The 20,014-nt window shown below is 38.0% G+C and overlaps 1 protein-coding gene across 1 annotated transcript in view; it reads right to left on the bottom strand.

Moving 5' to 3' along the window:
• Window positions 1–20,014, bottom strand: part of LOC101900435 (uncharacterized) — a 77,144-nt gene that overhangs the window by 1,231 nt on the left and 55,899 nt on the right. Inside the window, exons 2-5 of the mRNA XM_059123962.1 lie at window positions 5,873–6,122; window positions 5,597–5,802; window positions 5,267–5,522; window positions 4,478–5,166 (exon numbers count right to left, since the gene is read on the bottom strand). Coding sequence (XP_058979945.1) covers window positions 4,478–5,166; window positions 5,267–5,522; window positions 5,597–5,802; window positions 5,873–6,122 — 1,401 coding nt within the window. The remainder of the gene's footprint in view (window positions 1–4,477; window positions 5,167–5,266; window positions 5,523–5,596; window positions 5,803–5,872; window positions 6,123–20,014) is intronic.

Consider the following 20,014-nt stretch of genomic DNA (forward strand, 5'->3'; position numbering starts at 1 on the left):
TTGTCTACACGACGTGGACCTACATAGGCTTTGTTAGTCATAAGCCATTACCATATTCAAATTCGAAAACTTGAAATAAACGGTGAATAATGTAGCTGAAAGCATCAAAATATCGTATATAGGGAGGTACCCTTATATCGGAGCTATACGAAGACCTGGACCTGCATATACAATTTTCTGTTACAGGCTGTAGCATCCATTACGAACTTCAAATACGACATCTCAAACAATTTCGATGAGGATTGTACCTAAAATCGTCAAAATACCGAATATAGGAAGGTACTGATATATGGGGCCTATACGAAGACTTGGACCTGCATACACAATTTTCTGTCACAGACTGTAGTTCCCATTACGAATTTTAAATATGTAATTATAAACCACTCCGGTGAATAATGACGCTAAAATAGTCAAAATACCGAATTTTGGGAGGTACCGTTATATGGGGGTTATATGAAGACGTGGACCTGCACAGACAATTTTCTGTCTTATGCTGTAGTATTCATTACGAACTTCGAATACCAAATTTGAAACAATTCTGGTAAATAATGTCGCTAAAATCATCAAAATACCGAATATCGGAGGTACCGTTATACGGGAGCTATACAAAGACGTGGACCTACATGGCCCATTTTTTGTCTTATGCTGTAATATCCATTACGAACTTCAAATACAAAATTTGAAACAATTCCAGTGAATAATGTCACTATAATCACCAAAATACCGAATATCGGTCGGTAGAATTATATGGGGGCTATAGGAAGACGTAGACCTGCACGGAAAATTTTCTGTCATAGGCTATAGTATCCATTACGAACTTCAAATATCAAATTTGAAACAATTGCGGTAAATAATGTCGCTAAAATCATCAAAATACTGAATATCGAGGGGTACCGTTATATGGGGGCTATACGAAGACGTGGACCTGCACAGACAATTTTCTGTCTTAGGCTGTAGCATCCATTTCGAACTTCAAATACCAAATTTTAAACAATTCCGGTGAATAATGTCGCTAAAATCACCAATATACCAAATATCGGGAGGTACCGTTATATGGGGGCTATGTGAAAACGTGGACCTACATGGCCTATCGACTTAGAATTTTACGCTGATCAAGAATATATATATTTTGTTGTGTCTGACATGAATATTTTGAGGTGTTACAAACGGAATTACAAAGTTAATATACCCTCCAGAGGGTAGAAAAAGGCTAATGTCTCCATAGGTGTCTTATAGCGGCACACGGCCTTACAGAAGATATCTGAAAGGGTTCGATAATAGCAAAAGGTAGCAAAAAGTATTAATGTTACGATAAATAATATATACATTGTTATTTTGATATTCCATCAGTTGGGACAACGTCGGGCAGTGGGGTGAGATTCTAAAAAACCGAGATTAATTCAGGGAAGCATTCTGTCGCTTTGAAATTTTGCTCAGATATTTATATTACCCTATCATGTTATAATACCCTTTACCACAGTATGGAGGGTATATTAAGTTTGTCATTCCGTTTGTAAGACCTCGAAAAATAAATTTTAGACCCAACAAAGAATATACAGGGTGAGATAAAAAAGAATTGCAACAAAGTCAAATGCCATAATTTTTACATTTCTTTTTTTTATATTTATTAAAAGAAACAAAAAAGGTCGGAAATAGCATTAAATCTAAGTTTAGATTTGTTCGAATTGGTCAGCCTCGGCACGAATTATTGCCTTCAAACAGCCAATGAAACCGTCACACGCTGTCCGAATGTTGCTCTAGGGTATTTTGGCCCAGTTCTGGCCGAAGCGTTTGCTTGAGGTGATCGACACTTTGGTATTTTTTGGTGGCAACTTTGCTTTCCAAAATACTCCAGACACAATAGTCCAACGGATTGGTATCCGGAGATTTTGGTGGCCATTGTGCGCTGGAAATGAAGCGAGGAACCTCAATTTGCAAACATTCTTGGGTGGCACGTGCTGAGTTGAAATGTCCAAGGTCTGCGGACAAAATGTATGCGTGTCCAAGGCTATAATACACCCTCCAGAATTTTTTCGCGATAGTTTTCATCATTTATTTTGATGCCACGGTCGATTAATACGAGCAGAGAGCGACCTTTGGCTGTTATGGCGGCCCACACCATCATCATGGCCGGCGGCGCTTGAGTTCTGGTGGCCAACCAAAGGTGCACATTTTCAGTTGACCACTTTGGCAAGTAAACACGATTGTTTTGTTTGTTTACAAACTGCTGGGCAACGAATGTTTCCTCATCGGATAAAACCTAATTCAGCAGTTCACCACTTTCGGCCAAGCGAGGCAACTCTTTAGCTCTTTTGATTCTATTTTCTTCCTGTTGCGGTGGAAGTTCTTGCACTTTTTGGAATTTCAATGGCTTTACCCCGAGCTCATTTTTCAATATTTGCCGAATGGGATATTGCGATATGTTCAGTTCACGAGCCATTTTTACGGCCACTGCGACTCGGGTTTCAATCAAGTCCCTTCGTTACTTTTCGAACCATTTCAACTGATGTTGCTATGTTCTTCCGTCCACTTCTTTGACGTCAGGCTACGCTATCACGGTAACGAGCGATGGCACGAGACTCAAAAGATTTATTTACATTTAAATGCTGGAGTGATCTAACGTTTTTCAGCCAAATATAAAGAAATCACACTGTCCCGCTTGAATTCCATCGCGAATAACTTTTTTTCTGGAAAATTCTCACCAAAATGCTTTTGTACCCTTGTAAACAATATAATGAGCTGTCATTGGAATAATTTTAATAGCTGTCGGACGAGTGGCTTAGAAATGACAGCAGTCTGAAGTTGGTTGCAGTTTTTTCATCTCTCCCTGTATACCATTTGAAGCCATATGGCTGAGAGTATAAATACGGATTATTTTTTTTTTTGGTTTTTTGGGCACATTGATGCGGATATTTTTTTTAATTCACCGGAAATAGAGATCTCTTTTCTTTGGGTAGAAGAAGAATATTTTTGTCTTTGACGTCATCCAATTTAAAATTATGCTTTATTGGAGACTTTTGCTCGAACTCACAAAATGTGCGGTTTTAACCCTAAAATGTGTTTTTCTTATGTATAAATTTCTGGTGCTTAGGTAAGATTAAGACTTTTAACGTCTTCCAGGACGAATATTTTGACTTGTTACAATCCCATTTAAACTAAGTTTTTATACCCTATACCACAAGGTGGTCAGGGTATTATGTCTTTGTGCATTTGTTTGTAACAGGCAAAAGGAAACGAGATAGACCCATAGTTCCTTTTGATGATCTGCATTGAATCACATGCTGAGTCGATTTATGCATGTCCGTCCGTCTGTCTGTGTTCGTCTGTCCATGTATTTTTGTAAACAAAGTACAGTTCGCATTTATTACCCGATCCAGATGAAATTTTGCACAAATCATTTGTTTTGCCCAAGGACGAACCCTATTGAAATTGGAGATAATCGGTCAACATTTATATCTTCGTCCGATTTGCCTTTTATTGTGCACCAAACGTGTAATATCAGCCCGAATAGCATGGAATTTTGCACATACAACCAAATTAGGCCTGAAAATAATTATGCCAAATTTGATCGAAATCGGTTCAGATATAGCTATAGCTCCCATATATATTGTTCATCCTATTTGTTATTTTTGTCCTCCGCAGCCGTAATATGCACTCTGTAATAACAATATTTGGGGAAATATATAAAATGCAGCTCAGAATTACATTTGCTAAATTTTATCGAGATCGGTTCAGATTTCGATATAGCTCCCATATATAACTTCGTCCGATTTACCTTTTATTGTGCACCAAACCTCTAATATTTGTCCAAATGGGATGAAATTTGGCACTTACGACCGAATTGAGTCTAGAAGCTAGTATGTCAAATTTGGTGAAGATCGGTTCAGATATAGCTATAGCTCCCATATATACTGTTCATCCGATTTGTTATATTTGTTACCCACAGCCGTAATATGCACTCCGTAACTTCAGGGAAATACATCAAATACAGCTCAGAAATATCTTTGATACATTTTAACGAGATCGGTTCAGATTTGGATATAGTTCCCATATATATTTTTATCCGATTTCAAATTAATTCTGCACCAAATGGGCAATACAAGTCCGAATTTAAAAGATACAAATGCTTCGGCATATTTAGTCCTTTGAACTTTAAATTTCGGCCCGCCCGACTTTAAGACTTTCTTTACTGTTTTTTTTTGTAATTTTTTAAAAGAAGGACCATAAAAGTCTCTTTATGGGTCGTTGGAGGGTTAAAGTTTTCGATCAAAATATTCCCATATTTGTATCTAAATCTAAAATGCACAGATTCCGAGGAATCTTAATCTTAAAAGTGTGGAGGAGGGAGGGGGGACTTGCCCCTCTATTTTAGTTACTTTTCGGTGCAAATTTTCAAAACGCTGACCTGTCTTCTTTCCCACCCCCCCGTAATTATTTTTTTGTCGCTCTAATAAATATTCCAAAAAATAATGCTCACCTCTTCCTGTGGGCGTATCACTCAGCTTGGACGCAGCTCCATCATAGCTTCTGCCCTCGGCCAGCTCATGGTCACGGTCATTGCGCTCCAATATTAATTTAGCGAATTTTGCGGAAAAATGTTCATTTTCAATATTTTCTTTGTTGGCATCGTCGCTTTCCTGCGATAACTTCTCCCCATCACTGATCTCCACATCATCTTCCCCAGCCGGTACACTTGATGTTTCTTGTTGTTGTTGCTGCTGTGGCTCATTGCCTCTTATGTGATCTTCATTAACACCAGGTATGATATTTTCCAATATTGCCACAGCATTTGTGGCATCCTCTTCTTCGTTTGCTTCATCTTCTTGATGATGATTTTTGCCGGCAACCTCCGCTTCATGATTTGTTGTGGCCACCGTTACCTCAGTTTGATTCAAACCACTGTCCACTGTGGGATTGTCCATTTCTTGAACCAAAGCCTCAGTTTCTTCGGATGACTGTGTTGCCGCTTCTTCTGTATCCACATCATTCTCTTTCAGAATTAATTCGGATTTGTCGACAAAGCGAAAAGGTTTAAGGCCACGACCCATACGTTCCTCCTCCTCTATGGATTCATGGGCAGCGGCCACGGCGCCACCTCTGCCAGGTACTGAGAAACTGGCACGCACTGTTTGCATGCCGGATTGATAGCTGCAGACCACAACGAATCTGGAGAAATTGGAAGAAGACAAAAAGAAATTCGTTTGGAGTTAAGAATTTAGAATTTGGGAAGGTCCCCACCCCACCCCTCGTGCCCCTCTATTATTACCTCCTGGTGCTGTGTGTAAAAATTCCCAAATTCTCCTGGACAGTTATGAACGTTTCCACGGTATTTGTTTCCGGCTTGACCATGCTGCCACAGGCCTTGTGATCGATGCGCATGACATATTTATCCTTGACATCATTTGGGTTACCCTTGACGCCACAGTTGCCACCATCCACCACAATTTTGCCACCAAAGTTGGGACCCGTTTCAACCTCAATTTCGGAGGCATTTGGCAAGCACCTAGTGGCCTGGGCCGAAACTACACAATTTTATAAAGAAAAAAATTAGAAAATTCTACCCCCATATCTTCCCTCTCCCCCCGACGGAACTTACATCCTTTTGTGGGTATCACAATAGTGGGTCCACCCAAATTCGCTGAGCTCAAAAAGTCACTACCCTCAATTTCATTGTCGAAAATCTCCGAACGCCCAGTGACCTTTTTCAGCTGCCTATGCTTGGGTACGGAACGTATATGGAAACTATATTTGGTGGCCATGCGCAGATTATCCACCTGGGCCACATATTGGCGGATTTGGCGTCTAAGGAAGAAAAATAACAAAATTTTGGAATGAAAAAGAAATTTGGACAATTTTCTTCTGGAGATCCTACATTTTGTCCACCACCTCCAAATCATTGTCCTCATTATTGTCATAGGCCGACTTGGTGGCATTCACCACTTTTGAGCGGCATCGATGTGGTCCAAATGACTGCAATTCACAGAAGAACAATTGAAATGCCATTGGTGGTTCGATCTCATTACTGCTGTTCGTGACAATGTCATTCGGCGAGGGCACAAACTCCACTTCCCAGGTCAGATTGACGGATTTATAGTTGGGCTCACCGGATACGCTACGGATTTCTGGAAAAGAAGAAAAATTCAATGAAATAATTAGTAACTTGTTTTCCACTATTGTAAATAAGGTATACAGGGTGAGATGAAAAAAATGCAACCAATTTCAGACTGCTGTCATTTTAAAGCCACCCGTCCGACAGCTGTTAAAATTATTCCAATGGCAGCTCATTATATTGTTTACAAGCGTACAAACGCATTTTGGTGAGAATTTTCCAGAAAAAAAGATATTCGTGATGGAGGAATTCAAGCGTGATAGTATAATTTCTTTATTTTTGGCTGGAAAACCACAAGTGGCCATAGGTAGGGCACTCCAGCATTTAAATGTGTATAAATCTTTTGTGTCTCGTACCATCGCTCGTTACCGTGTTACCGGTAGCCTGGTAGCCCGACGTCAAGGAAGTGGACGCAGGAAAACAGCAACATCAGCAGAAATGTTTCGAAAAGTAAAGAAACGACTTGATCGAAATCCGAGTGGCAGTGGCCGAAAAATGGCTTGTGAGCTGAACATATCGCAATATTCCATTCGGCAAATATTGAAAACTTAGCTCGGGGTAAAGCCATTGAAATTAGAAAAAGTGCAAGAGCTTACACCGCAACAGAAAAAAAATAGACTCAAAAGAGCTAAAGAGTTACTTCGCTTGGTCGAAAGTGGTGAACTGCCGAATTTGGTTTTCTCCGATGAGAAAACATTCTTTGTCCAGCTGTTTGTAAACAAACAAAATGATCGTGTTTACTTGCCAAAGAGGTCAGCTGAAAATCTGCACCTTCGGTCCGTGACCACCAGAACTCAAGCGCCGGCCATGGTGATGGTGTGGGCCGCCATAACAGTCGATAGTCGCTCTCCACTCGTATTAATCGACCGTGGCATCAGAATAAAAGTCGAATATTATCGCGAATATAGTCTTGGGCACGCAAACATTTTGGCCGCAGACCTTGGAAATTCCAACAGGACTCAGCACCATCGCACTCAGCACGCGCCACCCAAGAATGGTTAATGAGGTTCCTCACTTAATTTCCAGCGCACAATGGCCACCAAAATATCCGGATACCAATCCGTTGGACTATTGTGTCTGGAGTATTTTGGAAAGCAAGGTTGCCAATAAAAAAAACACCAAAGTGTCGATCACCTCAAGCAAGCGCTTCGCCGGGAATGGGCCAAAATACCGCAGAGCAACATTCGAGCAGCGTGTGACGATTTCATTGGCCGTTTGAAGGCCATAATTCGTGCCATAGATGACCAATTCGAACAAATCTAAACTTATTCTAAAATTTGATGCTATTTCCGACATTTTTTGATTTCATTCAATTAAAATAAAAAATATAAATTAAAAATTATGGCGCTTGATTTTGTTGCCGGTTTTTTATCTCACCCTGTAGGTTGTAGTAGGTCGAATGCAAAATTTGAAACAATTCTGGTAAAAAAGGGGTCTAAAATAATTAAAATGCCGTATATTGGGAGGTAACGTTATATGTGGGCTATACGATGACGTGGACCTAAACAGACCCTTTTTATACCCTACACCACAAGGTGGTCAGGTTATTACGTCTTTGTGCAAAAGGAAACGAGATAGACCCATAGTTCCTTTTGATGATCTGCATAGAATCACATTCTGAGTCGATTTATGCATGTCCGTCCGCCCGTCTGTCCATGTATTTTTGTAAACAAAGTACAGTTCGCATTTATTAGCCGATCCAGATGAAATCATTTGTTTGGCCCAAGGTCAAACCCTATTGAAATTGGAGATAATCGGTCAAAGTTTAGATATAGCTCCCATATATATCTTCGTCCGATTTGCATTTTATTGTGCACCAAACGTGTTATATAAGCCTGAAAATAAGTATGCCGAATTTGATGGAAATCGGTTCAGATATAGCCATAGCTCCCATATATATTGTTCATCCGATTTGTTATTTTTGTGCTCCGCAGCCATAATATGCTCTCAGTAACAACAATATTCAGGGAAATATATGAAATACAGCTCAGAAATATCTTTGCCAAATTTTATCAGGATCGGTTCAGATTTGGATATAGCTCCCATATATATCAAATGGGCCACACAAGTCCGAATTTAAAAGATACAAATGTTTCGGCATATTTAGTCCTTTGAACCTTAAATTATAATTATAATCATAGGAGAATTCAATCCTCCCATAAAAACTTTTAATTGTTATGCGGAGCTCTGCTAAATTAGCAAAGTGGTGTAGGGTATCATAAAGTCGGGCCCGCCCGACTTAAAGTCTTTTTTTCCTGGTTTGTTATACTTTGTAGTACCCATTAAGAATTTCAACTACGAAATGTGAAACAATTCCGGTTAATAATTTCGGCAAAATCAACCAAATACCATTGTATGGGGGGCTATACCAAGACATGGACCTGCAAACGCAATTTTTTGTCAAAAGCGAACTTTAAATACCAAATTTGAAAAAAAAATCCGCTTAATAATTTCGGTAAAATCATTAAAATATCAAATAATGGAAGCTATTGATAAATGGGGCCTGTACGAAGAGGTGGACCAGCGTGCGTCATTTTTTGTTTCGTATTTAATGTACGAACATTAAATACGAAATTTGAAATAATTCCAGTAAAAAAATATACCGTTATATGGGGGGCTATATGAAAATGTGGATCTATATGGGCCATTTACGAACTTAACCTGCCTAGCCTTCTATCTCAAATCTTTCGAAAGGTAGCGTGATTATAACAGACAGACAGGCTGAGAGACACACAGACAGACGCTAAATCGTCTTAGAATTTTACGCGGATCAAGAATATATCTACTTTGCTGAGTCTGACATGAGTATTTCGAGGAGTTACAAACGGAATGACAAAATTAATATACCCTCCATAGTATGGTGGAGGGTATAAAAATACCGAATATAGGGAGTTAGGCAATTTGCTTTCAATGGCTGTAGTACCCATTACGAAGTCAAATACGAATTTTGAAAAAATTCGGGAGGATAACATCGCTGAAATCATCAAAATACAGAATATAGGAATGTACCGATATTTAGGTGCTTAACGAAGACCTCGACCTAAATAGACAATTTTCTGTTTTCGACCTGAATAGACAATGTTTTTTCCGACCATTTTTTTTCAGATATACCCAGGGAGACCGGAGTTTTTTTTTTTTAAATCTTAAAAAAAAAATTCTTAAAAAAATCTTGAGCCAGAAGGCGCTTAAAAATATTTTTTTTTTCAGATATACCCAGGGAGTCTGGAAAGTTTTTTCTGATCTTAAAAAAAAATTCTTAAAAAATCATTATTTTTGGGCCAGAAGACGCTGGAAAATATTCTTCAAAAACCACGATTTTTGGTCTGAATTTCATGGCAAAAATGTAATTAAAACCTTGGTGGGAACGACCTGAAGAAAATCACTTTAGATATCTTCAATATTTAGTCAGAAGGTTTTGTTTTTAAAAATCGACTATTCTGGTCAGGATGTCCTTTTCGAAGAAAAGGTCCTTAAAAATCAACGCAATATTTTCATAAATATCCGGAGGATCCTCACCATAATTTTTGGTCGCAACACCCATAAATCGACTATTCTGGTCTGGATGTCCTAACCGAAAAAGGTCCTTAAAAATCCACACAATATTTCCATAAATATCCAGAGGATCCTGACCATAATTTTTGGTCGCAACATCCATAAATTGAATATTCTGGTCAGGATGTCCTTTTCGAAGAAAAGGTCCTTAAAAATCAACACAATATTTTCATAAATATCAAGAAGATCCTGACCATATTTTTGATCGCTACACCCTTAAATCGACTATTCTTGTCTAGATGTCCTAACCGAAAAAGGTCCTTAAATATCCACACAATATTTCCATAAATATCCAGAGGATCCTGACCATAATTTTTGATCGCAACACCCATAAATCGACTATTCTGGTCAGAATGTCCTGGTCGAAAATGGTCCTTAAAATTCCGCACAATATTTCCATAAATATCCAGAGGATCCTGACCATAATTTTTGGTCGCAACATCCATAAAAAAATACATAATTTTGGGTCAGAAGGTCTTTGAAACCCAGGGCTTTTGTTTGGGGAGTATTTGCTACATAGATTCGAATCTATCTTAAGGCTAGGATACACAAAATGTTAGAATCATATGTAAAGTTACATTTTCACAGGCTGTAGTACCCTTTAGGAAATTTGAAACAATTCCGGTAAATAATGTCACTAAAATCATATGGGGGCTATATCTAAACGTGGGTCTATATAACCCATTTTTAATACCAGAAGTCCTACAGACGAAACACACATTTGAGTAAAATGTTATCAACCTTCTTTAATTCTTTCGGAAACTAGTGCGATTTCCACATACGGAGTGACGGACAGACAGACAGATAAACGGATGGTCATCGTTAAACCGACATGGAATTTTATGCTGATCAAGAATATATATACTTTGTGGGTTCTAAAATGTATATTTCGAGGTGTTACAAACGGAATGACCAATCTAATACACTCTCCCTACTATGGTGGAGGGTATAAAAAAGCTGAACTTTCTCGCCCTTTTTTTGATAAATTCTCCCTTGTGTCTTATATTTTTAGCTCTATTTTCATAATATCTTGTGCGTTTGATGTAATGTTACAAAAAAATAAATGTTGTCCCTCAGTGTTATTTAGGTCTATTGAATACCTTTTGAAAGGCATATGACAGGAAAGACCTTTCCAAAAAAATTTCTATAAATGTATACCCTTTACTTTTTATCTCTTTTTAACCCCTTAGATAATTTCCAGTAGCCCGAACAATATTTTCATTAACAACCAACTCGTTGACACTGCAGTCCGATCTAAGACGCCTGGCACTTAACTTCCTTCCATGCAAAGCAGGTGGAAATATAAATAATCTACAGATTTCTTTCATTTCAAAGAAATCCTCAATATGCCTTGCTATGGTCAAGTTCTAAAAGAGGACCATTCGTTTTTTTTGCACTTTTGCAAAGCCATAATTGTTTGTCGCTGCCACTGCTGCTCAAGAGAACATTGTTGATGACTTTTAGCTGATGGGCAGCGGCGACTCTAGGTATGAAACCCCTCCAAAGGCAGCTACTTCAAATGAATGATTTATGTGATTAGTTTTTGGATTTTTTTTTCTTCTGCCGACTACTGTAAATCCTTGATGGGCAGGCAAGGGGCCAAAAAAAAAATACCCAGCAAACTATGTGGCCAACGAAAGTTGAGGACTATTTCAATTTTTAATTTATTGCAGGTAAATGTGAGTGTGGTTGACTTTCTGCGGAATTCTTCTCCATAACATTATTGTAGGAGGATGCGAGGATCTTGACAATATTATACTCTCTCCATACTTTGCAGGGTATATTAACTTTGTCATTCTGTTTGTATCTCCTCGAAATACTCATGTCCGACCCAATGAAGCATATATATATATTTTTTTTTGTGATCAGCGTAAAATTCTAAGTCGATCTCCGTCTGTCTGTGTATCTGCCTGCCCGTATGTCTGTTGAATTACGCTATATTTGGAACGAATGGAGATAGAAGGCTAATATTTTGCACACATGTGTATTTTGCCAGTAGGTGTGTCGGTCAGCGGTTTTCTCATAACCCCCTTATAACGACACACCTCATATTCGGTATTTTAACGATTTTAGCGAGATTATTTACCGTTTTGTTTTAAATTTCGTATTTGGAGTTCGTAATGGGTACTACGACAGGTCTAAATGGTAGTTTTTAGAATTGTTTTTTTTTTTAATTTTTGAATTTTGTTTCAAGTGGTGGAGGGTATTAATATTTCGGCCTGACCGAACTTAGGCGCTTTTTTACACTCATAAGACACGAAATGTACACCTGATTCTATTCAGACTTGGCACATCTCAATATTTCTATCAACACGAGCTAAAGATGACAGAGATCGGACTATTGCTTCTGGTACTTCCCCCCACAAAGGGTTCAAGATTTTGAAAACCAAACGCTCAAAGAAAGCGAAACAAGCATCCAACGCTCTTCAAAATCCACACACATCATTATTTATAACAACACAAGTTCTGCTGTAAAGATGGGATATATCGGTCTACTCCTTATGGTACCTCCCCCACAACGGGTCAAAATTTTAAATATCCATGAAGCTCATACCATTCCAGATTTGGTACATCTCGATATTTTTTTTTAAATTTTATTTAATTTTAGAATAAGTTTAGATTTGTTCGAATTAGTCACCTTTGGCACGAATTATGGTCTTCAAACGGCCAATGAAACCGTTACACCCTGCCCAAATGTTGCTCTGCGGTGTTGTGGCCCATTTCCGGCGAAGCGCTTGCTTGAGGTAATCGACATTTTTGTATTTTTATAGTGCCAACCTTGCTTTCCAAAATACTCCAGACATAATAGTCCAACTGCTTGGTGTCTGGAGATTTTGGTGGCCATTGTGCGCTGGAAATGAAGCGAGGAACCTTATTTTTAAGCATTCTTGGGTGGTGCGTGCTGAGCGCGATGCTGCTGAGTCCTGTTGAAATGTCCCAGGTCTGCGGCCAAAATGTTTGCGTGCCCGAAGCTTTAATTCAACCTCCAGAATATTTTCGCGATAATATTCGTCATTGATTCTGATGCCACGTTCGATTAATACGAGCGGAGAGCGACTATCGACTGTTATGGCGGCCCACACCAACAACATGGCCGCTCCTTGAGTTTTAGTGGATACCGAAGTTCTGGTGGCCAACTTTGGCATGAATTATGGCCTTCAGACGGCCAATGAAACCGTCACACGCTGCCCGAATGTTGGTCTGCCGTATTTTGGTCCATTCCCGGCGAAGCGCTGACACTTTGGTCTTTTTCAGTGCCAACCTTGCTTTCCAAAATGGTGCAGACACAATAGTCCAACGGATTGGTATCCGGAAATTTTGGTGGCGATTGTGCGCTGGAAATGAAGCGAGGAACCTCATTTGGTAACCATTCTTGAGTGGCGCGTGCTGAGTGCAATGGTGCTGAGTCCTGTTGGAATGTCCAAGGTCTGCGGCCAAAATGTTTGTGTGCTCAAGGCTTTAATACACCCTCCAGAATATTTTCGCGATCATATTTGGCAGTTATCCTGATGCGATGCGGTCGATAAATACGAGCGGAGAGGGATCATCGGCTGTCACCATGGCCGGCGCTTGATTTCTGTTGGCCAACCGAAGGTCGACATATTCTGCTGACCTCTTTGATAATTATTTTTGTCTCTTCGAAAAAAACCAAACTCGGCAGTTCACCACTTTCGGCCAAGCGAAGCAACTCTTTAGCTCTTTTGAGTCTATTTTCTTTCTGTTGCGGTGTAATTTTTTGCACTTTTTGGAATTTCAATGGCTTTACCCCGAGCATATTTTCCACTATTTGCCGAATGGAATATTGCGATATGTTCAGCTAAAGAGACATTTTTCGGCCACTGCGATGCGGGTTTCGATCAAGTCGCTTCTTTTACTTTTCGAACCATTTCTGCTGATGTTGCTGTTATCTTCCGTCCACTTCCTTGATGTCGGGCTGCGCTACCAGTAACACGGTAACGAGCGATGGTACGAGACACAAAAGATTTATTCACATTTAAATGCTGGAGGGCTCTAACGATAGCCAGATGTGGTTTTGCAGCCAAATATAAAGAAATCACATTATCACGCTTAAATTCCATCGCGAATAACTTTTTTTCTGGAAAATTCTCACCAAAATGCTTTTGTACGTTTGTAAACAATATAATGGGCTGTCACTGGAATAATTTTAACAGCTGTCGGATGAGTGGCTTAGAAATGACTGTGGTCTGAAGTTGGTTGCAGTTTTTTTCATCTCACCCTATATTGAAATGTGCGAAAGCTGAAGGTAATCGGACCCTTAGTTCAAATTTTATAAATGTTATAATTATTCAAAATTTTGAGCCTTTGTGGGGTGGGTACTGCCAGAAGGTGTGATCCGATATCTACCATCTTTACACCAGATCGTTTGTTAACAAAACTATTGCGATATGTGAAATTTGAAGATAATCGGACTGTTATTGAATATTTTATAAGCGTTATATTTGTTGGAAATGTTTGTGGCGGAGGTACTTGATGGAGAGAACCGATATTGTCCATCTTCGCACCTGACCTAGCACTGATACAAATATTAGGGTTTGCAAAGTTGGAGTGAAATCGGATTATACTTTCTCTTTCTGTGCGGTATTTGTTTTTTTTTTGTGAAAAAGTCGACCTTTTGTGGGAGAGGTACCAGAAGGAGTGTACCGACATTGTCCATCTCCGAACTCGATGTAAGTTTGACCATAATATTACTATATTCCAAGTTTGGACCAAATCGGATACTTCATTCGAGAGTTATCATACCAGCCAGACAGCCAGACCGACAGACGGACGTAAGAACATCTCTAGATCGACTCCAAAGGTCCTGAAACGGATTTGGTCCAAAGAGACCCAGGGTCTAAAACCATTATTTCAATGAGACACGTTCTGGCCGTATCAAATGACATATATACCGTCTCCAGCCATATGGCTGAGGGTATAAAATGGGGTAAAATGGGCCCTATTGGCCACTCGCTTCAAGGTAAAAATTACTCGATCGAAATAATCCTTGTGTTCGTATCAGTTATATTGTCGAAGGCACTATATACCTTAAAAGATAGGATTTCATGGAATATTAATCCGAACATTTAAAAAATGTGGAAAACCCTGGTATCTACCCAATCTTCCTGAAATACCACGCCTTCGATTCTCATCAATTCCTTAATAAAATTTAAATCCAATCAAAAAAAAAAAAAAAAAATGTTCTCTGGGTTGCCATAAGCCATGGAGTGTTAGATCGCTTTCAAAAACAATGAAGTCCATTTGGTGTTGGTCCACTTGGTCGGACGGCACCACACCATTTGACTTTGTCAAGAAAAGACAAAAAAAAAAACAGAATAGAACTTTGCGCGTTTTAATAGGATTTCAAGTGAAAATCATGACGTTTTTATTTTGCCACAGCGCACAGAAGCAACAACAACTGACAGTCATGGTGCTATGAGGTCTCCTCTCCACTCTCTCTCCCCACATATCCTCCCATGCTTCGCAAGGAAATCCATAAGAAAACAAAACGTGGAAGGAGGAGGAGGCCAAACGGCCAAAGTAGTAGCAATTGTAATCGGAGATTTATATTAGAATAAGAACGTGTTGCAAGTGGCAAGCAGTATCTCTCTGCACCGCAGTAGAACAACACTTTACAAGCAGCAACAACAACAACAAGAACATCAACGCCATGGCAAAAACGTGAAGGTCTTGACTCACTTTTTATACTCATATTGCGGCCGCAGCCACGAGTGGCAACAAAAGTTCAGTTGTTCTTGCCACTGGATGTTGCAACTGGGCATGTATGCAACACACACACACACACACACACACAGAGCTACATTTATAAAGTGACGTATGTTAGAAACCAAGGAGAAATTATGTCAATGGCATAGATTGCATTGCTGCAATGCCGCCTAAAAACAAAAAAAAAAAAAAAACCGAAACAAAACTGAATAGAATTCAAGATCGACGAATGATGACGATTTTGCCCCCCCAGCCGAAAAAATGGCAGAATATTTATGAAAATATGTTGCCATGCAAAACAACAAAATGTTAGTTATTCCCGCAGTCTGGCCGACAGTCATTCCTTCACTCATCCATCGCTGATGGTCATGTTGTTGAGGTGAAACTCCACTCCACAAATATGCGATAAGACTCCATCCCGCCGCAACTAAGTAAGGCAGAAATATAACAAGTTGCCACAAGCCAAGAAATATGAAAAATTCTTCGCTCTCCCCGCTCTCCTAGCAATTTATGGAAATTGTGCCTTTGTTGAGGCAGGGTTTCAATTTTTTTTCGGCATTTTCATTTGCATCGAAATCTATTAAGTTATCAAGAAAAGGCCCAGAAGTAGCGACAATAAGCACTGGGGTGTGTCCATTTGACCCCATCTCCTTTTTGATTTTTTTGGTGAAAGTTAGACCCATTAAGGCAATGGGATCAGTTAGATTTGTATTTGAATATAAAATTGAAGACCTATTTATAGAATATATTATTTAACAAAAAATTCCCATTTGTGACACTCAAGAGCCTTGAAAAAATCTTACAAACTCTACATGGGTTATCCTTGTGGTGAAATGAAAAACATATTTAAGACTGCAACACTAATGGCTCCAAAAAAAAATCTTAAAAACATTGTTTGGAGCCTGGTCACAAAGATTCACGATCTTGGCACTGGTGGTCTATACTCTAACGATCTTTTAAGGATTATTTTAAGGATCTAAGACCTGATTCTGGAAATTTAGTACAAATACTCTTAAGAAGGTAACTCTTGTTTTTAAAAGAGATAGTTTTAAAAAATCCATGTTAAAGACAGTTAAGCTTCTTGGCATTATATACCGATGTGACCCTGGATATCTAAAAAAAATTCTAAAGTATCCTGAAAAAAAAAAAACAAATTTTAGCCCTGATATTCTTATAAATTCAACTTCACAGCCTTGGTAGTCGCCTAAAAAATTAATTTAACAAGTAAAATAGTATCAGTCGGTTTTGCCAAGAGATTTTTACCCCCAGACTTGAGTTACGATTACTCAAACTGTTGACCCTTTATGGGGGGGAGGCTCCGAAGCAGTTGGCCAATATTAACCAATTCGTATCAGACTTAAGACTGATACACATATTACAACGTACCAGATTTGGGCTATATCGACTACTTCCTATACTTTATTTTTTGAAAATGTGGAAATATGTTTAATGTAATACATATATAGCGGACCGAAATATTCCATTTTCATACTTCATCTAATACAGGTAAAAATATTGGTATGTGCAAAATTTTAAGCAAATCGGACATTTATACCCAATTTTATGCGAAAACATAAATTTCGATAAAATACATATTAGTATCAGATTTCTGGTTATGAGAAACATTTAGAAATAGCAAGCTGTAAAGAAACGGTATTGCAAATTGCGACCCTTTGTGGATGAGGTACCAGAAGGTGTTGGCAGATATATATCATATTTGGATGCGTGAAATTTAAAGAGAGTTCGATGCTTACCTCGCTTTCTTTGAGCGTTTGGTTTTCAAAAATGTTAAACCCTATGTGGGGAGGTATCAGAAGAAATGGTACGATCTGTACCATCTTTCTAACAGATCTTGTGTTGATGGAAATATTGAGTTGTACCAAATCTGAAGGGAATAGTATGTTAATTTCGCGTTTTATGAACTGATAATCAAAATTTTAACCAGAGGAAGTGGACCGATATATTCCAAATTCACACTGGACCTTGGGATAACAAATATCTTGTGCTGCGTGTAATTTAAAGAGAGCCGGATGCTTATTTCCTATTTTACAATCGTTTTGGTTAATCAAAACTTTGGCGCTTTTGTGAGGGCGTTACCGGAAGGAATGGTCCAATATCTACCATCTTTATAAATTATCTTGAGATGTACCAAGTCTGAATAGAATCGGATGTAAATTTCGTGTTTTATGAGCTTCATAAATATACAGAAAGAGTGGACCGATATATTCCATCTACACAGCAGACATTTGATTTAAACAAATATTGTCATGTAATTTGAAGACAATTGGACTCTGGCATGTAACAGGGCTGGGCGTTTGAAAATTTCGTACTAAAAGCGTACGAAAAGTACTAAAATTTAATACTTTTTTTATTTTATTAGGCAAACGGGGTGAACTAGAATTCGGAAATTTGCAAGAAGGGTCACTGAAGAAGTGTGGGATGAATATACCAAAGGGTTTTGGGAAATTCAAACTTTAGGGTTACGGAAAGTTCTGAAATGGTACAATTTGATATTGTGTGAACGGATAGAGTTAAAAACTTGAGATTTCGTGTGAGAATCAATTATGGAAAGTAAGTTCCATATGTGAAGGTCCCTTGAAAATGTGTACTAAGTGTGCGAACTGTGCCAAATAGTACTAAAAGTGGAGTAGTTTGGTTTAGGGTGAACGGATGAAGCTGGGATTTTAATAAAAGAGGTTTTGGAAATGTGTACTACAGGTGCACGAAAAGTACTAAATGGTACAGCATTTGGTACAATTTGGCATTGGGTGAACAGATATTGCTTGCAGTTTGAAATGTAGGTATAGGGTCACTGTTCATGTGTTCTAAATGGTACTAAAGTTAGTATTGGGTAAAGGAATAAGGCTGAAATCCTGAAATTTGATCTTAATTTATTGGTATTTGGGATTGAGATACGTACGCTGTTTTGGAAATGTTAGTACATAATTGCACGAAAAGTACTAAATAGTACTAAATTTGGTATTGGGTGAACGAAGATAAGTGAAATTCTGAAATTTGACATAGATGTCATTGTTGTTGTCTGTGGTTAAGATATGAAGGTATTTTGGAACTGTGTGCAATAATCGTTCGAAAAGTATTAAGTAGTACTAAATTGAATATTTTGCTGAAGGCAAAGTGCTGGAGTCCTGAAATTTGATATTGAGGTCTCTGTTGGTATCTGGGATTAAGATATGAAGGTGTATTTGGAATTGAGTACTATAATTGTGCGAAAATTATTAGATAGTACTAAATGTGGGTTTGGTTGAAGGGATAGAAATAAAATTCTGAAAGATTATCTTTGGAGAACTGTAGGTATCTGAGGTTGGGGTATGGAAATTGTTTTAAAAATGCGCACGTTAAAAATATAAAACGAACTAAATGCTACTAAACTTGGTATTAGGTGAAGGGATAAAACCGAGTCCTCAAATTTAATATAGATGTCGCCGTTGTTGTCTGCAGTTAAGAGAAGGAGATTGTTGTAAAAAAATGCGTACTATGAACGTACGAAAAGTGCAAAATGCCACAAAATGTGTCATTGCCTGTTGGGATAGAAATGGATTTCTGAAATTTGGTATCGAGGTCACTGTTTGTGTCTTGGATGGACATAAGGATGTGGTTTTGAATGTGCGTTCCATAATTGTTCGAAAAGTACTGAATGGTATTAGTTTGGATCACTGGAGTCTAGGATTGAAAGATGTAGATTTTTTTTGGATATGCCTACTAATGTAACTAAATATGGTATTGGCGGAGGATGGAACCGATATTGAGGACATTGTCTTGGGTTTACATATTGAGACGTTTGGAAATTTTTTCGACCGAAAAATTGGATGTGGGTTCATATTACAATGGTTTTTTCAATATCTTCCTCGGTGAACTTTAAAATTAAAGACTTTGAAAACTTTTAGTGTCTTATTTTTATCTCCGAAAAAGAAAAAAACTTGAATAATATATAAAAACTTGAAGGTCTAAAAATGAGTACTATTAATGAGTACTATATATCTAAAAAATTTTACATTTTGAGTACTAAAAAGGCTTAACACGAACTGTTGGAAATAATCCAATATTTTAAGGTTGACTTTTCGCTGATCAAGTAGCGGACACTTGTCAGTTAAATATAAAATTTAACAAATTGTTCTAAACAAATCTGTTTTTATAGCTTAGAACATACCTGAAGAATAATAATAAAAACTCCGATCTAAAACCTTAAATGTTAAAAAAAAAACTCATAATTTGATGGTCGTTGAAAACCCTTCTAGTCAGTTCAGGTTCAAAAAAAAAAAATAAATAAAAATTAAAAATGAATATATTTTTAATATATTTTTCAAAAAATCCAAGTTAATAGCTTGACTGGTTGATGGTTTTTTTAACAATCACGTTAATAGCTTTAAATATAAAATATATTAAATATCCAATTCGAACACCTGACTGTCATTTGAAAAAAATATTCTGTTAGTCCATGACAATTTTGTAATAAAATGTCAATGTTTGGGGCTCTGAGATAGATCCAATAACATATTTATAAAAATACCCCATTGACAACCTTGACGGTGATCTTTGATGATCCCTCAGTAAATATCCGTCCATAATCCACATTAAAACTATTCTCAAAAAGCCAAGATTTATATCCCT

Source organism: Musca domestica, unplaced genomic scaffold (assembly GCF_030504385.1).
Source record: "Musca domestica strain aabys unplaced genomic scaffold, Musca_domestica.polishedcontigs.V.1.1 26, whole genome shotgun sequence".
NCBI lineage: Eukaryota > Metazoa > Arthropoda > Insecta > Diptera > Muscidae > Musca > Musca domestica.